The 19,855-nt window shown below is 40.6% G+C and overlaps 2 protein-coding genes across 4 annotated transcripts; one reads left to right on the top strand and one right to left on the bottom strand.

Moving 5' to 3' along the window:
• Nucleotides 1-231: 231 nt before the first annotated feature.
• Nucleotides 232-8,026, bottom strand: hspd1 (heat shock 60 protein 1). Its single transcript, XM_044131118.1, has 11 exons — nt 7,898-8,026; nt 5,119-5,294; nt 4,693-5,028; nt 4,516-4,611; nt 4,021-4,114; nt 3,765-3,933; nt 3,579-3,678; nt 2,494-2,739; nt 2,247-2,421; nt 1,985-2,163; nt 232-941 (listed from the first exon to the last, which is right to left on the bottom strand). Exons 2-11 carry the CDS (start codon nt 5,290-5,292, stop codon nt 783-785), a joined length of 1,728 nt encoding a protein of 575 aa, XP_043987053.1. The 5' UTR covers nt 5,293-5,294; nt 7,898-8,026; the 3' UTR covers nt 232-782.
• Nucleotides 8,027-8,165: 139 nt separating this feature from the next.
• On the top strand, nt 8,166-19,077 carry LOC122839509 (MOB-like protein phocein). Of its 3 annotated transcripts, none has more exons than XM_044131123.1 (9): nt 8,428-8,570; nt 10,440-10,595; nt 14,359-14,421; nt 14,841-14,941; nt 15,473-15,515; nt 15,868-15,954; nt 16,034-16,113; nt 16,716-16,827; nt 17,989-19,077. In XM_044131123.1, the coding sequence occupies exons 1-9, from the start codon at nt 8,568-8,570 to the stop codon at nt 18,121-18,123; spliced, it is 780 nt and encodes a 259-aa protein (XP_043987058.1). In that variant the 5' UTR covers nt 8,428-8,567; the 3' UTR covers nt 18,124-19,077. The 3 variants fall into 3 exon arrangements, with proteins under 3 accessions (XP_043987057.1, XP_043987058.1, XP_043987056.1); XM_044131121.1 differs by lacking the exons at nt 8,428-8,570; nt 10,440-10,595 and adding exons at nt 13,236-13,470; nt 13,632-13,777; XM_044131122.1 differs by lacking the exons at nt 14,359-14,421; nt 14,841-14,941; nt 15,473-15,515; ... (2 more) ...; nt 16,716-16,827; nt 17,989-19,077 and adding exons at nt 11,818-11,907; nt 11,982-12,176 and having other exon boundaries at nt 8,166-8,570.
• The last annotated feature ends 778 nt before the right edge of the window (nt 19,078-19,855 follow it).

Here is a 19,855-nt window from a genome sequence, read left to right as displayed (position 1 = left end):
CAACCATGTCTACTCAACAGAAATGACCTGATGACCACTTTCAGGAACACAGGCGCCACCTACTGGCTGCTTCTTGCACGTCTTACTACAGGACTAGATACAGTTTCACATTCACACTGTCACAGAACATATCAGGGTCAAGTTTACGCTAACGAGGGTCAGCATGTCAGTAAACATTCAGACTCAACAGGCCTGTTAGGCACTCAGAGTGAAGACGTAACGAAACGCTCGTAGTCTGTAAGAAAACTGCTTTAATTCGGATCGATGATGACAGACATGTATATTACAAAAACATAAGAAGAATTAACAGAAAAAAAACTACTACAAAATAAAAATCCAGACATGGACATTGAAGGCCTACTCTCTCTGGTCCACATAGGAATGGTTCTGTTTGTTTCAGCCTGCAGGACTACAGCTACTCAACAAGAGCAACTGGGCAGAGAGGTGGGTGGTTTCATCAAATCAATCAGAACATTCTGGAGAAAAAAAGAAGCGTGATCATTTTCTCCACATGCAACAATGCACACAGATTCAGAACTCTGCGTTTCTCTGCAGACACGTGAGGCTGAAACAAACCAAACCCTCCCTAGTGGTGAACCCTCTGTTAGTGCTTCCCTCTGAGCAGGTTACATGATGCGTTCAGGTGCCAGTGTGGAATACGAAGAAGGGCTCCGGCAGCTCTCAGTCCACTGAGCCGTCAAACCAAGTGAAGCTCCGGAGGAATCGTGGTCAATCCAGCTCAAATCTGATGATTCAGTCTGTACAGGGTCGGCAGGCCCGGCTCAGAACCCCATGCCGCCTCCCATTCCTCCCATTCCTCCCATGCCCCCCATGCCTGCTGGCATCTCCTTCTCCTCCTTGGGGATCTCCGTAACGACGGCCTCGGCGGTGGAAAGTAGAGACGCGACTCCGGCGGCGTCCATCAGCGCCGTCCGTACCACCTGCAGGAGAAAGAGAAGGATAGTTATAGCTTATTTGTTGTCTGCAGGACAACGCTGCCCCCTGTGGCAGAGGTTGAAACTGCAGCTGGATTTTTACCAATTTTCTGAAGTCAGGATTTTAATTTTGTTTTGTCACTAAGGGTGTCAAATCTAAATGGGCTGGATACAATGCCATATTGTCACTTTTGTAAAATAATATTTAAGTAATTTTTTGCCAAAAGGAATAATTTTGACTAAATTATCTTTAGGCAATGGAAAGGGGGCAATTTTTTTGTTGTAAAAAAAAAATTTAATCACTTCTGGCAGAAAATTACTTAAGACTATTATTTTAGGAAGGTGACTATATGCAAGCCATATTCTTCAGATTTTCGCTAAAATATTTCTATGCACCATTTCTCTTACACTTCACAGTTCTGCACTGCTTTGTGTTGGTCTAGCAGCCCAAACCAGCAGCTCTTCAAAACTGAGCAGTGATTTGAAATATAAAAAACATATACGACTAGTTTCAAGCTTTAATCAGGGAAGAAATCCCACAGCAAAATACAAACTGCGCAATATTTTTTGTTTTTGTTTCCCAGTAAAATACAACTACAAGAAAACGTGTTTATTCCATCTTTCTAAGTCTGGTATTTTCTTTGTAACCAAACAAGCTTTCAAAAATGAGCTTCTTTACATTGATCATGAGACAAACCAATTATTTTAGATTTATTACCTATGAGTAAAACAGCCCCTGCCACAATTTGTCATATATCTTCAGTGAGGCAGGATCTTGGAGGCTGCAGACCGTAGGAGGAGCTGCATCTTGAAGGCGGGGCTAGGTCCCACCAACTGTTTAGCACAGCTGAATGGTTCCCTTGGAGATTAAAGGATTTCTCTAACATGCATGAAAGAATCCCCACAACACTCCAGGTATGTTTTTGATGAGGGATTAACATTATAACTGGATGGAAAGATCAATAAAGTTGATTTCACATGATACTGTCCCTTTAATGACTCAAACACTAAGTGGGTGCGGTGAGCTTCATCTTCAGTCTGTCCTGTACCTTTGTGGGGTCGATGATGCCCTTCTCCACCATGTTGACGTACTCTCCCTGCATGGCATCATAGCCCATCTCTGGCGCTCCCTGCAGGATCTTCTCCACCACCAGGGAGCCCTCCACACCAGCGTTCTTAGCGATGGTCATGGCAGGAATACGGAGCGCCCGCCTGATGATGTCCACGCCTGAGACAGAACGACGGAGAGCATGAGGCAGAGCTCGCGTGTCGACTAGAGGAGATGGAGCGAAGAGGATGCGCTCTACTCACCGATCTTCTGGTCACTGTTGGCGGTTTTCAGGGCTTCCAGTGCCGGGATGCATCGCAACAAAGCGCAGCCTCCGCCGAGAACGATGCCCTCCTCCACGGCGGCCCGGGTGGCATTCAGGGCATCCGTCACGCGGTCCTTCTTCTCGTTCACTTCAACGTCGCTGGTTCCCCCCACCTGGCAATCCACGGAGAAGTCACATGCTTGTTCCCCAAATCCCTTAACGACTGACGGAGCGCGAGCGTTTACCTTGAGAACAGCCACCCCGTCAGACAGCTTGGCCAGCCTCTCATTGAGCTTCTCCTTCTCGTAGTCGCTGGTGGTGTTCTCCAGCTGCTCGGCGATCTCTGCCGCTCGCTTCTCGATGTCGGCGGGGCTGCCTCCGCCCTTCAGCAGCAGGGTGTCGTCTTTGGTGATCTGCACCTCCCCCACTCTGCCAAAGTCGTGAGCCTGGATGTCCTCCAGAGCCAGACTCAGAGCTTCATCACCAAACACCTGCAGACACACATCCAGTCAGGGGTCGACTAGAGACGCACCGATGCAAAGTTAACATCTGGATCCGTCCTGATGTGGGAAAACATTCTAGATCTATGAGTGACATTGTGCCCACTCGATAAGGGCAGGTCTAGTCAGTCTAATTCTATGCTTTGAGTGATGCCATGCTTTATTATTTACCTACTTGGAATTCCTAATTGCAGTTTCTGAATCATTTGAAAGAAGCTTTGTTACAGTTTATTTTTTACATATTTGAACAACCTATTGTTTTATCAGTTTCTTTATTATTTATTTTACATTGGCTGTTTTACTCCTAACTGCACTGACTGAACAAATTCAAGTTGTGCTGTTTTTACATGTTTGACCAAACTTGTGAAGCTGTTGGTATATTTAAGTTGTTGTTTTGATAATTAAAATTCCGTACATTTATGTCTGTTTAAAAAACATTTTAAGTCAATTCAGCTGATTTTCTGTATCTAATTGGTATTGGCTGATGCTTAACCTCAGATATCGACATTTGGAAGTAGAGGTGGTTGATATGGAGATAGAATATTATTGTGCCATTTTAATAATAAAAATGACTATTTATTACTACATTTTAAGGTATTGTATGGGTCACTGCATGACAACATTCATATTGCCACAAACATTCTGTTAAAATATTCCCATTTGAAATGGAAATCTTCAGGGTGTCACATATGGAAAGTAGTGTGATTTAAGTTTTTTCTTTTTAATTAACCTATATAAAGTAAAAACAACATTTTAGTTTTTTATTTAACATCATTAATTTAATTCCGACTGGAAGGCAATCTTCCAATGAGAGCTGAAATGAAACGAACCGTGCCGCCGGTGGCGATGGCCATGTCCTTCAGCTGGTTCTTCCTGTTGTCTCCGAAACCAGGAGCTTTGACAGCGACCACCTGAAGACCGACCTTCAGCCTGCAAGTTCAATCAACGGTTACTTAGGCGTTGTCCAAAACCTTTTTTTGTTTCTGTGTTGAGGGGAGAAACTTGACGAGACGTGCCTGTTGAGAACCAGGGTGCTCAGGGCTTCTCCGTCCACATCCTCGGCTACGATCACCAGAGGTTTGCGGTGCTGGTTGGCGATTTCCAGAGCCGGTACGATGCTCTGGACGCTGGAGATCTTCTTCTCACTGAGCAGCAGGTAGGCGTCCTGGAACTCACACTTCTGACCTGGAAGCAAAACAAGACGGATGGCGAGAGATCTAAATATGACCAAACCCTGACCTTGGATGGGGTTGGTCAGACGAGTGACGTTACCTTTAGCGGTGTTGATGAAGTAAGGAGAGATGTAACCACGGTCAAACTTCATTCCCTCAATGATCTCCAGCTCGTCCTGCAAAGTCTTCCCATCCTGTTACAAACAAATATACTAACTTAATTTTCTTTTTAATTTAAAAGCTTTGTTTAATATACAATATATAAGATGAAGAATAAGTAATATGTTTTCTGGCATTTGAACAAAGAGAAATATTTTTTGTAATTCTCTAAACAAGAAATTTTGGTCTTATTTAACTTCAGATGGTGTCAAAAAAAAGTTGGTCTTTTTATTAGCTGTATGAAAATATCTGGTTTCAACTGGAAATAATGTTTCCAAATCTAAGACTTTAGAATGTCATGAAATTTCTCATTGCTCTCAAGAAGCAGCAATCTGTTGCTGTCTAAGTTCATATGATTATGATATTGTCATCTTGGTGCACTATTTCATCTTTGAGACTCTTATTTTGAAGTAAAACAGGAACAACAGACACAGACCTTTACTGTGATGACTCCCTTGCGTCCAACTCTCTTCATGGCATTGGAAATGATGTTACCGATTTCCACGTCTCCGTTGGCTGAGATGGTAGCGACCTAAAACGACATCACTGCATGTAAACTTCATTGTCCTGACACTGGGGGGCAGCACTAAGCAAACCTAGCGTTTTTCCGTACCTGTGCAATCTCCTCTGGGGTTGTAACAGGCTTCGAGAGCTTCTTCAGCTCGTTGATGACCGTCTCCACGGCCAACATGACCCCACGCCGGATCTCCACGGGGTTGGCGCCCTTGCTGATGTTGTCGAAGCCCTCCTTGGCGATGGCCCGCGCCAGCACCGTGGCCGTGGTGGTGCCGTCGCCGGCCTCCTCGTTGGTGTTGTTGGCCACATCTTGCACCAGCTTGGCCCCGATGTTCTTGTACTTGTCCTTCAGGTCGATGCTTTTGGCCACCGTCACGCCATCCTTGGTGACCTTTGGACTGCCCCAACTCTGCTCGATGATGACAGTGCGACCCTGAAGATCACAAAGACGATACTTGAGCTCTCCGACAGTGTCGGTCATTAGACGAGTCATTTAGCAGGGGACGTTAGCGAAGTGTGATACCTTTGGCCCCATGGTGACGGCCACAGCGTCAGCCAGCAGGTCCACCCCCTGCAGCATCAGGGCGCGCGCGTCCGCCCCAAACTTCACCTCCTTGGCGTATGCTCGTGTGAGGTGAGGAGCCAGGGCCCGGCACACAGGCCTCACCTGTTTCATGATGGTAGGTAGACGAAACATTTCTGAAGAAAAAAAAAAAAGAAGAAAAACGATCAATACAGATGATTTACAACTACATACGTCTTTGGTTTTTGATAATGGGTCTAACTTATCCAAACTTTAAGTATGCCTATCCCCCCTTAGGAACTGGTTTTCTGAGAGCTTCTTCTTGTTTAACTCTGCAAAGGTAGAAATGGCATCATCTACTTGATAATGTTCCCTTGCCTTTTGAAAACTGTCATTTTGTGTTTTATTTGATCAGACCACTCACAAAAATATTAAGGCGATGACTTTTTTCACCTCAGAAGAATTGCTAAGGTTACGTCTGTCCTGTTAGTGTTCATTTAGGAGCAGAAAGTTGCTGATTTCAATTCATCAACATGGTGGGGATGAATGCCACCCCCTAGTGACAATAAGCGGAAGGACATCAAACTGGTAAATACATAATCAGGTTACAAAAGCACAAACAGGCCAGTTAAAATATCCACCATCAAGCTTTTAATTTGCCAGCACAAAGACAGCACTTCTCTACTTGTCTGGACCGATCTAACCACTGTATAGGTAGGGAGGTCAGGATCTGAAATTTGAACCTTCAAGTTGATGATTCAACAAGCTAGTTGCACAAGACGCACATTGACAATGAATGAAAAATATGAAGTTTACCACAGCCTCACACTTAAGACATTGTAACTGTTTAATTAAATATATGAAAAATGAACACATTTCAGGTTTGATAAAGTCTCTATCATACTAATTATTTACACATGTAGCTACCCACATGCTTCACTGCACTTCTTCTTTTAAATAAGTTGTTAAAACTTAAGTTGCAGCTGAACTGTCCAGCCTTTAAAGAGTCACAGATCCTGATTATTTCAGCTTCTTGCCCCCATGACATCAACCATGAGGCAGTAATCCACCCAGCCTATCAGCAGTAAGTTCATCAAGTCTAGACCATTCAAAATTGGCTTTACACGGCAACTACCAGGTAACCAAGCAAAACTACAAAATGACTTCTTCCGAGTAGGATTTGGGCAACTTTCAAGACATTCCAGAATAAATTCCAAGAGCCAAAAAAAAAAAAAAAAAAAAAATCAAACAGGTTTGAGAGTTCAGTTATCTTTTTAGTGAGAAAAGAACAGCACCAACATTTCAACCAAGGACACTTTTGGCAGAAGGCCAGAGGATGAGATTGACCTTCTGACCTGACCACAAGATAACTAATGTTGTTTTAGCCATCTGCTAAAGACAACTGGCAACCACAAATACATTTGTGTTAGTCTAAACAGGTTTATTGTATAGTTTTTCGCTCTTACTTGTCAGAAAAGACCCAGTATGAGGCCTTTTCTGACAGTTACCACATGTTACAGTGTGGTAACTGTTAGTAAAAAGTATCAACGCAAAAAACATACAATGTACTACATGGTCCAAGTGCTTATATTTAAATCTAGAAATGAATATATATGTATATATATATATATAGCTGCTAAATTGTAACATGTTGGTTATTACAATAAAAGAAATGTCACTTATTTAATTTTGCCATTTTGACACACAGTCACTTCCCACACCAATACAGCTCATGAATTTTGCAACAGGAAAAAATTTCCAACGGTTGAATTTGATTTTTGTTGTAAGTGAGGGAAAGGCATGAGACTGTTCAGCCAGCTGACCTGCTGTGTGCAGCAAGAGGTGGAGGTGACGAAAATAAGAATTATACCTCAGACAATCTCATAAAATCTAGAACAAATTTTAACTTTCCTTGGTATCTTGTTTCGATAATGCCACAGAAAAAAAATATACAAACCCCAAGTACACCGTCATATCCTGCATATTGATCCTACATAGTAGCTACATAGTGGCAGGGGTACTTTAGGATTTTATATACAGTATTCTTCCATTTCCAAACTCTGAATAATTCAGTTTTATCTGTAGTGAAAGGAAATAGAAGGATGAACAAACACTAATAAAAAGACACAATTGAGCAAAAAATCCTTTGTAAATAACCCAAGGAAATTATAAAATCAGACATTTTCCTGTAGCTTTTAGTCTCATCTTCTACCTACACATTGCTAGAAAATTAAACTTCATTTACTTTTTGTTCTGGAACTTTTGCATAAATGTTACTAATATTTAAAAGATCCAGGATCGTACATTCAAACGCCTAATTTTCTTTCAAGATATGCCTTTTACTGAAACTTAAAAATCCAGCCAGCAAAAGATCCCACGTGGGGCTCCTGAGGTCGTACGTCACAAGGTCAAATTGTAAGAATTGTGAAGGCAGCACGTGCACTGCCTGTGAATGCATTGAATTGGGCACAAACCTGCTGTATCCGAGATGACATCAAAGTGGTACCAAAGCAAACTGACCGTCTCATTTCGTTAGGCACGAGACAACTATTATCACACTGAAACTGAACGGCATTCCCAGTTAAGACAGTTAAGAAGCTCGGTAAAATCCGTAGTGCCATTTTAACGAGCACGTCCTTGTTGTTCAGAGGAGGAATTAGCGAAATATGAGCTGATCGGGTTAAAACAGCGTCATCTCCACGAGCCTAATTGAAGTCTGCTCTTAAAATATGCACACTCGAGCCGCCTATGTTAACACACGTGAAGCTTAAGCGCTTACCTGCGAGGTAAAAGCTTGTAAATGCAGCGAGGACACCACACGGAGCGGTAGGACTGGATGAGAGGACAGTCGTGTGGAGCTGTGAAGACAGGACTGCACATGGTCTACTGCATCCGGGTTATGTACCGGTCTGCCCCGTACTCAGTATAATTAAGAATATCTTACTGAACCATTATATTTACTTGCTTTTTCTAAGTTTATCTACGGTATAGCAAACGAAGAGATTAATTTCAGAAAATACTCGGATTTTTAAATGATTATTTGATTATTTATGATATTTTGGTCCAATAACACCACAGATATGCTCGTTCCCGGGCGAGAGGTTCCAGAAATTTCCTGCGTGCCATTGGAGAAGCCAACACAGGTCAAAGTTGACGTTGTGCAATCTTGCGCGAGCTTCAAATGAGAAACTTTTTAAAATAAATTAAGTTAAAGTAATTTAAATGCATGAATGCACATTTTAACTTAAAAATGTATAGAATTTCACAACAAAATAGATTTTTTAAAATCAACCCCGGGTGTACTAGAACCTTCTGTGAGCCACGTCAAGTTCAGAGAGGTAGTGCGCATGCGCCTTCTGGAGATTTCCTCACGTGGAAGGAGTACAGGAGAGCCTCATTTCCACGCTCGTTGACTTCAGTGCAGCTCCTGACAGACTCTCACACAAAAAATGGTAAGAAACAGCGTCTAATAGTTGGAGATAGCTACAGCTGGGTGCACAGGGTTTAGACAGGGACAGGTTATACTTTGTAAGGTTTTTATTTTATCTGCATCGAGGCGTCAGCTAACGTTGTGTAAGCTAATTTTCATTCACAAGGTCACGCTGCTGAGGAGAACAGTGTGTGTGGGGGGTCTCAACCGCACATTTACCTTGTATTTCCGTGAATAGGTTTAAGAATAGGTTTATAACAGCAAGAAAAAACAGGATTATTGAATATATGCAGCTGCTATGATACCTAATAATTTTTAGTTATTGAAATGGCTTTTTATCTACGCAGACTTTATTCAGCTTAATACATTTACATGTAAAGTTGTAGGGATCGAACCCGCGACCTTAGGGTTGGGGAAACTTAACTGCAGCAGACAAAACTTTCTGGAACTGATCCCTAAAGCTGTATTGTAGGAGTTCAGCACAACTGTGGCTCTTGCTATCATTTTAGTGAGCCTAGTCTCATGTCATCAAAAGAACGTGTACGAAAAATCTTATTTAAAAGAGGTAATACTATCCTAGATGCTGAGTCATTGTCTACTTTTGTAAAAATAAATAAATAAAAGTAAATGGTGGATGTCTGCCATGGACTGGTTTTGATGATATGGGAATATTTTGTAAAAATGGCATGATAAAATGCCTTGATATAAAGTATGTTTTCAAATATTTGAAACAAAAATAGTGTGATTGCTTTTGTTAAATCAAAAACCTTCAAAGATGTACTGAACAGCCAGAGATAATTCCAGTCACTCCAGCACTCTTCCTGGCATTTCAGGAAAAAGTTGAAGCCTTAGGAATGGTCTCTGTAGAATTCCTACATTAAGAGCACTCGATTATTTTAATGCAAGGTTCTAAATTTCAAACTTAATGAGTAAGTAACCATCAGTTAGCGTACAGATACTTTGGGATAAATAAGTGCTCAATCCTGATTTTAGTAAACCTAAAAGTAAATTGTGACACAATCCTGGTTAAATTAGTTAACATATAAATATGTTGACGTGGTTCCTTTGTACAGCCCACATTAATTTCCTTTTCGTAGCTAATATTTTTCTGATGACTTTCCAGCTCTAACAGCGATTTCTGAAATGATACAGAAAATTCATTCTTTTCATATATTTTTGATGGGATGTCATTGAGTTGATGCAGCTGATAAAAAGAAGGCAGTTCAACCAGCCGGAGAGGCTTGAGGCATTGAAGCTTTCAGAAACTGTGTTGGGTTTTCAGGTGTTTTATCAGTGAGTCGAGTCGTCCTCGTCCTGCCAAGTTTCAGGGTCGACTGATCAGAGAGAGAGAGAGAGAGCGCGTACCTGCCCCTCCTCCTCCCAGTAAGCATGCTGGGACCAGAAGCCTTGACACAAGGTCACTGGTACATCTGCTGTTATCCTAAACTCAGCAGCCACTATTGGAATCCTCCGTTAAGGCATTTGCTAAAATCTCACCAAATGTAATAAAGCTGACTTGAGTTACCTGCAAGTGTAAGTATAACTGACAATAGTTGTTTTAATAGAAACTAAGTCACAATCTTAATTATTGCTGGCTTTTTGATAATTGATGTCAATTGAAATCACATGTCTGGTTTCTACGAGGGCATATTAGGAACGTTTTGGAGAACAAAAAAAAGAAGAGTACATTTTTTTATTCTTAACATTTTATAGAAAAAACAAGGATATTTCTGAGTTGGAAATTTGCTAGCAAAAACTTAACGTTTTCTAGAAAACTTTTGACTTGGAGGAAATTTTTCTGTTTGAATAAATGATGCTATAGGTTTACAGTTAAAAACTAATTCCCGTCCATATGATCCATGGTTGACCTGGAGCTCACCGTTTCTTACAGGCCTTCAGGAAGTTCCTCCCCCTGTTTGACCGAGTTCTGGTGGAGCGTCTCACAGCGGAGACGGTAACCAAGGGAGGTATCATGCTGCCGGAGAAGTCCCAGGGCAAAGTACTGCAGGCCACGGTGGTGGCAGTCGGCCCAGGCTCTGTTAACCAGGTGATCTATTGTTTCCTTCATTTCCCCCATAGTTTGAGTTCTACTCCATGTTTCACACAGCTTGCTGTCTGATGCAGTACCTGTTGTACCTTAATCATGTAACTTTTGTGTTGTTCTTAGGTAGATTGAAATCATCACGCTGTAATCTGCAGGCTGCCTCGGTCCACAGATTCAGATTTTTACACCTTCCTGAGAGTAGTGAGTAGTTAGGCCCACAAAGTGAGGTAGAAAAGACGGATGGAGTAGTGGACCCCCGCTAACCCCTGACCCCTGCTGGGGTTAGGGATTAGCCACATGCTAATACCTAAAATCCAAAATACTTAAGACTCCTTCTAGAAATGATTAGAACGACCTATTTTAATGGCTCTCACACCAAATATATCTTGATGCGCATTAAAACGTACAGTACAAACAATCTTAGCTCTGCATCAGAAGCTAATATCTACATCCTCCTTAAGGCTGATTAGAGCCAAGTAAAAGAAATGGCACTCCTGGATTGGCTACTTTACAAAAGCCAGCCAGTAGTTTGTGAAGCAGCATCTCTGCTAGGTATTTGAACTTCCCAATATTAAAGTTTTCCTTTAAATATCTTAGATATGCTCTACGGAAAAAAAATGTACTAAAAGGGGGATTTTGCACAAGTATTTTGGATTTACATTCCACAGAAAAATCTGTGAATACTGAACTCTGAATAGATGGCGGTCCACAGTATGCCAGTTCAGTTTCTTCCTATGTTGTCATCTGTAGGCCCTTTAGAAATGCAGTTAGCTTCATGCAGAGACTTTAGGGTTAAAAAGGTTTCACCTAAAGACACAGACTGCAAGTGTTTTATCGGGCTCAACGTGAAGTTTTGGACTTTTTCAGCCATGTTTCATACCTCAGAGTTTCCTTATTTTCTCTGCTTCTAATAGTAAATCATCACACAAGAGCAAATGATAATCTTGACTGTCTGTACTTTTATCCTAATAACATAAATACATGGCAGACCTTATACCTACATCTTTGCTATCTCTGTGATGCAAAGCTTTTGCAACTTTTTACAGAGCATTTCTATTGATTTCAGAGGTACAATGCAATTCGGCCATTTTGTTTCGATAGATTTTCGGAGATGGATCTGGGATGATGTCCAACAACAACCATCATGATGAAACAAACTGGTTAGATGAGGAGTTGGGCAGGGATTTTTATAACATTCTGTCTTTTTCTTCTTTTCTGTCTTCAGAAAGGCCATGTGCAGCCTGTTAGCGTGAAGGTTGGAGAGAAGGTCCTGCTACCGGAATACGGAGGAACGAAAGTAGTTCTAGAGGAAAAGGTGAAGCACCGTTTCAGTCACAGCAGACGCTTTGTGCTCTTCTGGGTTTAACTTGTCATATTTTGCTCCCATAGGACTATTTCCTGTTCCGCGACGGAGACATTCTCGGCAAATACGTCGATTAAGTTCTGTTTGTTAGTTTGTGTGAAGTCCATCATCGCTGCAGAGAAGAATTAATTTCATTTATGTCCATTTTTCTTTTTTATGTCCCATAAATTGTAAATAATCCTAATTGCATTTTGTTACAATAATAAAGTCACTCAACTGTTTGTTTATTGTATTATTTTTATGGGGATGTGTTGGGGTTTTTTCCACACATTTCTAGGGGTTTCAAGTTTAATGCACGTTCAAACATAAATGTAAACACATTTTTTCTGTCTAAAAGTTTATGGAGGCGTAAGTAATATTTCTGGAATAAACTTGGCTTTATTTAAACTGGAAATATTGCAGCAGATAACATCCACAACTCCCCACTTTTCTTTTAACAGTGAACATGTGTGTATCATTAATGTATGATAATGTTGCTGCGATTTCACCGAGGAAGATGAAACCTTTCTACAGAACTTTGCAGGCATATTTAAACCCTTGAACCTTTCCGCATCTTATGAAACAAAACTTAGATGTTAAATATATTTTCTTATGATTTTGAGTTTTGGACCAACAAAAAATAGGACATGATGAAGTGAAAGGAATTGATACAAAAACCATTCACCCTCTCCAATGTTTTCCTTATTTATTGCTTTTACCAATCAATCATGATCAAAATTTTGGATTTTTGAAAGAGATTTTACAAAAATCCCTTTAATATCATTGAAGGTGGATTTCTACAAAGTTTCATTTAATAATATTTAACATCTAACCCCTTTATTCAGAGCTTGCATTAAGTGATAGTGGAGAGGAAAAACTTCTTTAACAGGAAGAAACCAGCAGAACCTTGCTCATTAGTGGCCATCAGCAATGATTAGGTGGAGCTAAACTATGATTTTGTTTTTCTGCCACATTATCACTGGTTTCTCTAGCAATATGGAAGACTGACATATCAGCACACATGTGATGACCAACAATCCCAATACACATCTGGAAGATTTATTACAAGAACTAAAAAGCAATTTAAGCAACTCTCAAATGTTTTTTTTTATTTTTATTTTTTTTATGTGAAGACCTGAAATGATCAGTTACTGTGTAGTGTTTACTGTCTTTTAGAGCAGTGATCCCAAACCCCCGGCCCGCGGACCGATACTGCTCCGTGGACCAATTGGTACCAAGCCGCGCAAGAAATAAGAATCGGGGCAAAAAAAAAAAAAAGGCTTTAGCGGGAACATCAATATACAGAAGTATTATCTGACTACCTCCCGGGCGCAGCAAAATTGCCAAGTCTTGACCGGTCCGCTGTAATAAATAGGTTGAGGACCACTGATTTAAAGAATGCAGGTAGTAGATTGTGTTAATTATTTCTAAGCCCAAACTGCAAAGGATGCAAGTGGTGATCATTTTCTGAATAATTTTATGTATGTTCTGAAAAATCTCACAAGAATTTGAAGAAGACTGGAATTAGACTATAAGGTCTGTAGTTTCTTATTTTAAGGCAAATTTTGTGGAGGCATTTTCCAGTGTTCGTGTTGCACGTCTTCCACAAATAATTTAAGATATACTGTATTCTATTATTATTACCCTTTACACTTAATAAATCCATTCACTTTTGCGCTCACTTTTTAAATCTGGAGCTCCAACACGCCCGCCCTTGAGTGAAAAGCTTCCGCTTTCCTCGCGACAACGTCGCCGCTGACGAACATCCGGGTATTCTGTCGAGATGGTCATGGCGGAGGGAGCTGCAGTTCTCAGGAGGAATCGGCCTGGAACCAAGGCTAAGGTTGGTTTCAGCTTCGGTGGAACCACATAGACCCCACACGACGGGCTGAGTTATCTCCGGACAGCCATGCAGTTTCTTCCCGCCTCTTTCCGTCGACAGCTCGGTCCAAAACACCGACTCAGAGGGGCTTGTCATCGGAATGCACAGCTAGCTGTAGTTAGCTTTTTACACCGTCTAATTGCTGGGATGAAGGGCTTTCTAAAACAGTTCCTATTTTGCCTCTTTTGTCTTGAATTTGAATTTAGAGTCACCGCTTCATGTAACTAATGATGTTTTGCGTCAAATGGCGTTTATAGCCAGTCCCATAAAAACAGAGCCGTGACTTTCATTTTACCTTTACAGGAAGTAGTCACGACCTTGTTTACGTTGTCAGGTAAACTAGCAAGGCAGCTTCAAGGAAGAGTGAAAACTCACCCGGCAACCTTTGGTCAAAACGTATTATGCCTGCAAATGTTGACTCTTTGATATTTATCAGACACTTAGCTCTAGTGGCGAGCGTAGGCGAACTAGCGCTGTGATTTAGTAACTTGTGCCACAATGCTAGCTGTTAGCTCTGAGATTTTTCCTCCTTTCTCTTAAAGGATTTCTACAACTGGCCGGATGAATCATTTGAGGAGATGGACAGTACGCTAGCTGTTCAACAGGTGTGTAGCTATTAATGTGTTATCCTGAATATAAACTGTTACTGAGTAATGTATGGAGTACAGAACAGTGGGTACTACATCAAACCTCTCAATGATTCATAAATAAAAATCATACAAGCATAGATGCATGGTAACACAAATGAAGTAAAATACAAATAAACTTCAGAAATATTCCACCAAGTGTTTATCTTCTGTGCTGAATTTACATGGTTACCTTCTGTTCTTATCTTGGTTAAAAACAAACCCATTTGTTTTTTGAGTCTAGAATGCTTGGATTCTTGTTATATTTCTTAAGGGCGGTGCAAGTGTTGAGACTACAGCTAGTCTAAGTAGGAGAGCTAAACAAACACAACGAGGACTGACTTCTTTGATCCATGTTCCCTTCTTTGTTACTATGTTTGTTGTCTTTTTATTTTCAGTACATCCAGCAGAACATACGGTCCGACTGCTCCAACATTGACAAAATCCTGGAGCCTCCTGAGGGTCAGGATGAAGGCGTCTGGAAGTATGAGCACCTCAGGTAAACAAAACGTCTGCCTGAGCTTCGCGCTTAGTCGTTGTTTGTTTAGACTGGTGTCCAAGTCTGTCCTTTTAGTGAGTTATCGTGTGATTAAAGTCACACAATAACTCACTCGATGACGATTATACAATGATGATTATACAATTTTCGATTAGAAAAGAATTCAAAAGTGTTACTGACTTTTGTTTCTTAATAACCAGTAAAATAATGAATTGGCTTTGCAAATACTGGGGAAAAAAATATAGGTTTTGCTGAAAAAGTTTCTTCTTGCTTACATCAAAACCACTCGGTTGTATTCTCTTAATGCCTTCCCACCTTTTCACCTCTTTACCTTTTGTGTTTGTCATGAAGGTATAAAAAAATCTAAATCCATGTAGTTAAATTATTTGCTACCAGTTATTGTAGAAAAAACAACCATTTTCCAGTATAGTGAATGTTCTGTTTTTATACGGTGAGGGTAAAACTGAGGCAGAAATGTCCAAACATTTACAGGTTTTTTTCCCCTTTGTGTTCTGATTTGTTCTGTTGCAGGCAGTTCTGTCTGGAACTTAACGGACTGGCCGTAAAACTGCAGGTGAGTTTTCCACATTTAGTTTCTGTGCATGTAAAGTCTGACCTTAAAAGCTTAGATTTATTTTTAAATATCCGTCGGTTTGCTTTTTCTGCACAGTTTTTAAATATTTAGTTTCAGGCTCATTGTGTGGAACAGTTTGTTAGACTTGTTGTTTTTATTTTCTCGCTGCTTCATTTCATCAGGAAGAACTTTGAACCTTTTAATCATTCCTAATGAGTGAACACTTAAGCTCAATACTCTCCTCAGCCATTCAACACAAGTTCAAAGACAATCACTGCCAGAAAGACTAAATAAATGTTTTCCGCTGTGAAACATCTGTCCTCACATGTGCTGCTGGTGTGTTTGCCTGCAGAGTGAGTGCCACCCTGACACCTGCACCCAGATGACAGCCACAGAGCAGTGGATCTTCTTATGTGCCGCCCACAAGACGCCCAAAGAGGTGAGTCCCAGTGAATCATTGGTTTGACTACACGGAGAAGTCGCTCTCATTGATGGTGTGTGTTCTGCCGCCATCGCAGTGCCCTGCCATTGACTACACCAGGCACACGCTGGACGGAGCTGCCTGTCTTCTCAATAGCAACAAATATTTTCCCAGCAGGTCAGTCACCCGCTCTGTTTACATGTGGATATATATAAAGGTGTTGTATATTAACGTCAGCTACGTTCCAGAAAATTCAACATTTATTTTGAGCATTTATTCTGGTCGTTACTGCTTACTGCTTCACCGCAATACTGACTTTTCAGACAAAAAAAACAAAAAAAAAATGGTACTGGTCAAAATTAGTATTGGCAGGTGAGGATCTGTACAAACTGGTGATGGGCCAGAAAACTGCAACCAGAGCACCGCTACGTCCTGTAAAATGTTTTCTCGCATTTTCACCAGTCAAGAGCTTTTCCTCAGGTCATTATAAACATTGTTAGTTCTTCAGCCTCTGTCCTAAAGGGGAAATATTCATAGAAAATGTTTTAATGTAAGATATTGTACTAATAAAAATTTTTTTCTTTTTTGGAAAAAAAAGTATAAAAGTGCATTGAAAATTTGCTAAAACCCCCCCAGTTATTTTGACTACTGGAAGTGTGAGAAACGAGTTACTATACAGTGTACTGTGTGGTTTTGTGAAGCACGTGGAGGTTCTCTGCTGGGTTGAGAGTTTTCCTCACGTTCCTCTTCCTTCTCATCTTGTCCGCTTTGTGCTGCAGGGTGAGCATCAAGGAGTCATCAGTGGCCAAGCTGGGCTCCGTCTGTCGCCGCATCTATAGGATATTCTCTCATGCCTACTTCCATCATCGTCAGATATTCGACAAGTATGAGGCGAGTGTTGATGACTGACCTGCTCTTGGTTACTTATTTATACAGTTGCTTTTTATACTCAAGTCCTCCAAGTTCTCCCTCCTGGTTTCATTTGTCAATATGATGCATCTCATAAAGGTGGAACAGCTGATCTTATTGGTCAGGTCATATAGCCTGACCAATAAGATCATCTGGTAACCATTTATCACTGAGTGTATTGTTTTTTTGTTTTTCTCAGTGGTTGCAGTTCAGACAGGACTGGCTGATTGTGATCAGATCTAATACTAACTCAGACTAATAATCCCCATCTGAAAGGATTGCCACTGATTAGGATTAGCAGTTTAAAGTCTCTGCTTTTATCCCAACACATTTTGGTCCCTGTCCAATCAAGTCATAGGTTGTGTGTTAGAAAGGACACACCACTGTTACCATGGAGAGAAAATAAGATCTCAGTCTGAAACTAACGTAGAAGCCGACATCCTGAGGATGTTTACACTAAGACAATGTAGACTTTTCTCAGAATAAACTTTAAAAACTTTATTTTCACACAAATAACAGTTAATTATGATTAATTGTAATTAATCATGATTAACAGATTATTGAAATATCGTCAACTAATTTACTAATCGATTAATTATTAAGGGTAATTTGCTGAAAGGACAACTTATTCAGAGCAGTAATCAAGACAAACTGTACAAAAATATTTACATTTTGCACTTAAAATAATAAAAAAAACCTTTGTCTATAAACATGTTCTATCCAAGTGGAAGTTTTAGCTTCTCTTGGTTCAGATTCTGTAAGAAAATATACACTAAATCTCCCATTAACCACTTTTTGATCATATTTATTAATGCAAAAATTAATGAATCTAAAAATGAGTAGGCATTCACTAAAGGAAAGCTACGTTGTTACATTTTAGGCAACACAATGTTTATTTTCTTATTTTAAAAGGGAACTGAATTATTTATTTGCATATTTTAATGTATTTCAAATATTGTTTTGAAAAAAGGCTTAAGGGGTTAAATGAAAATCTGAAGAATTTGCCATGTTCTAATCATCGGAACATCGATGGAATAGATAACCAAGATTGTTGTTAGTTTGTTGTTGGTCACCCAACTGACCTAAAGCAAGAAAAATCTAGTCTGACAAAGCAATTGTGTGTGTGTGTTTGTGCGCGTACAGAACGAGACGTTCCTGTGTCACCGGTTCACACGCTTCGTGATGAAGTACAACCTGATGTCCAAGGACAACCTGATAGTGCCCATCCTGGAGGAGGAAGTCCAGAACACCTCATCGGCCGGCGAGAGCGAGGCCTAACGCCACTGCCGCCGCCGCACACAGCTCTATATCTATACAGTACAGAGGAGGCGCACCCATTCTGCATAAATATATCTGAATATATGTATAGACACACTACAGTGTATGGAGACACTGTCCACACCCCCCTGTCTCTTCTGTCTGTATCTGAGGAAGTAAAGCTAGCAGGAGCCTGCAGGGTGACATCAACAAGGTCACTTTCTCCTCCTGGTTCCCACCCACTTTGTCCATAGCAACGCCCTTCCTCCCCCCATCACTATATCAGGTTCTCTTTTGACCCTCGACACAACATTTTTATGGGTTTTTACAAAACATTGAATCATATTTGCGTTTTGTTTATCCCCCGGCAGCACAGTACTAGTCCTAAAGTTTTAACTCCTGATTTTAGCCGCCTGATGCCTCCCACTGACCAGTGGCTCGCTGTGGACATGGTGGGTTTGCCTCAGAAATGACCCGCCCCCACTTCCTCTGTATATACACCCCACATCATGCTTCTCTTCACCTGTGTTGCTGACCTTCCTGCTTTGGGTCGGGGTTGTCCTAATGAAATGGAAATAATAGGTGTGATGCTTGTGTGGTAGTAACCAAACCTTCACCTTTAGCTCTGTTCTGTGATCTAGCAGTGAGATGTTCCTTCTCGTCGGACTCTGATCCTGCTTTGTGACGCGCACCATGCGGCTAGTATTTGTTAGCGGGAGCAGCAGCAGCAGCAGCGGGCCTGTTCTAGCCAGGTTCAAAGTGAGCGCCGTGCTGAAGGAGGGAGAGTATTGGCTACATGATGTGTCAGAGCACAACCCACTTCCTGCCTTCTTTAACCCTCTTCCTCATTAAGTTATTGTGTGGGAGGAGTCTCTTCAGTCCAACCCACTTGTTTGTTTTTTAAATGGACTAAAAATTTTGTTACTGTTGACATTTTCATGATGTCTGTTAATAAAAAAAAAGACCTATTATTCATACAGTTGTGTGGAGGCTGTTCACTGATGCACCACTGGATTCAGCAAACATCACGAGGATGTTCATGGACTGAGCAAAAGGTTTCTAAATGTCCCTCTAAAATACTATTTTTGAGTCTCACTTTGCTGTAAACCTGGAGAGAAACGGCTTTAGTGAGACGGAGACTTAAACTACATTATGAAGTTAAATATCAGTTTGGCTAAAAAGAAACAAAAATTCCCTTGAGGGTAAAACAAGATTTTCCTTATACTATGAGATGAAAGTAGTGTGATGTTTTCCAGCCACATTGTCCCATTTTATAGCACAATCGTGTACCTACATTACTTTATTATAAAAATAAATATGACTTAAAAGAAATTTGACTTTGTAATTTAACGCCTGGAGATTGGGCCACTGTCACCTTAAGAACTCCTGCTCTTTCTGAAACTCCATCTTCAGGAAGTCATCACAACATGGCTCCTCTGTTAACCCTTTAACAAGGTTTTTACCAGCATTGCACTGAGAAGTAGCTCCTATATTCTCAGGAAAAGAGCAGTTCCACCAGGTGTTTACTAATTGCTGCTGGCTAGTCTTTTTCTAAGTCTTACTTCGCTATAAGCCTACAGAACAGCAGCTTTAGTGAGATCTACTACCATCAGTAAAACATCAATTTGGCAAAAAAAATAAATATATATATATATTCAGTTTACAAACTTCCCTTGAGGATAAAGTCTGTTTGATAGTCTTGATACCTTTTAACCTTTTTTACCTTTTAAAAAGGTAAAAAAGGTTTTAACCT

The sequence above is a fragment of the Gambusia affinis genome, linkage group LG11, assembly GCF_019740435.1.
Source record: "Gambusia affinis linkage group LG11, SWU_Gaff_1.0, whole genome shotgun sequence".
In the NCBI taxonomy this organism is placed as follows: domain Eukaryota; kingdom Metazoa; phylum Chordata; class Actinopteri; order Cyprinodontiformes; family Poeciliidae; genus Gambusia; species Gambusia affinis.
This window is presented reverse-complemented; position numbering and strand designations above follow the sequence as displayed.

Excerpts from the sequence above, each read along its gene's own strand:
- hspd1 (XM_044131118.1), bottom strand. The coding sequence starts at position 5,292 with ATGTTTCGTCTACCTACCATCATGAAACAGGTGAGGCCTGTGTGCCGG. Across the intron at positions 4,612-4,692 it reads CCCCAGAGGAGATTGCACAG|GTCGCTACCATCTCAGCCAA; the intron begins GTACGGAAAAAC and ends ATGTCGTTTTAG. Across the intron at positions 3,934-4,020 it reads CTTCATCAACACCGCTAAAG|GTCAGAAGTGTGAGTTCCAG; the intron begins GTAACGTCACTC and ends TTTTGCTTCCAG.
- LOC122839509 (XM_044131123.1), top strand. Across the intron at positions 10,596-14,358 it reads GCCCAGGCTCTGTTAACCAG|GATTTCTACAACTGGCCGGA; the intron begins GTGATCTATTGT and ends TTTCTCTTAAAG. Across the intron at positions 15,955-16,033 it reads CCCACAAGACGCCCAAAGAG|TGCCCTGCCATTGACTACAC; the intron begins GTGAGTCCCAGT and ends CCGCCATCGCAG.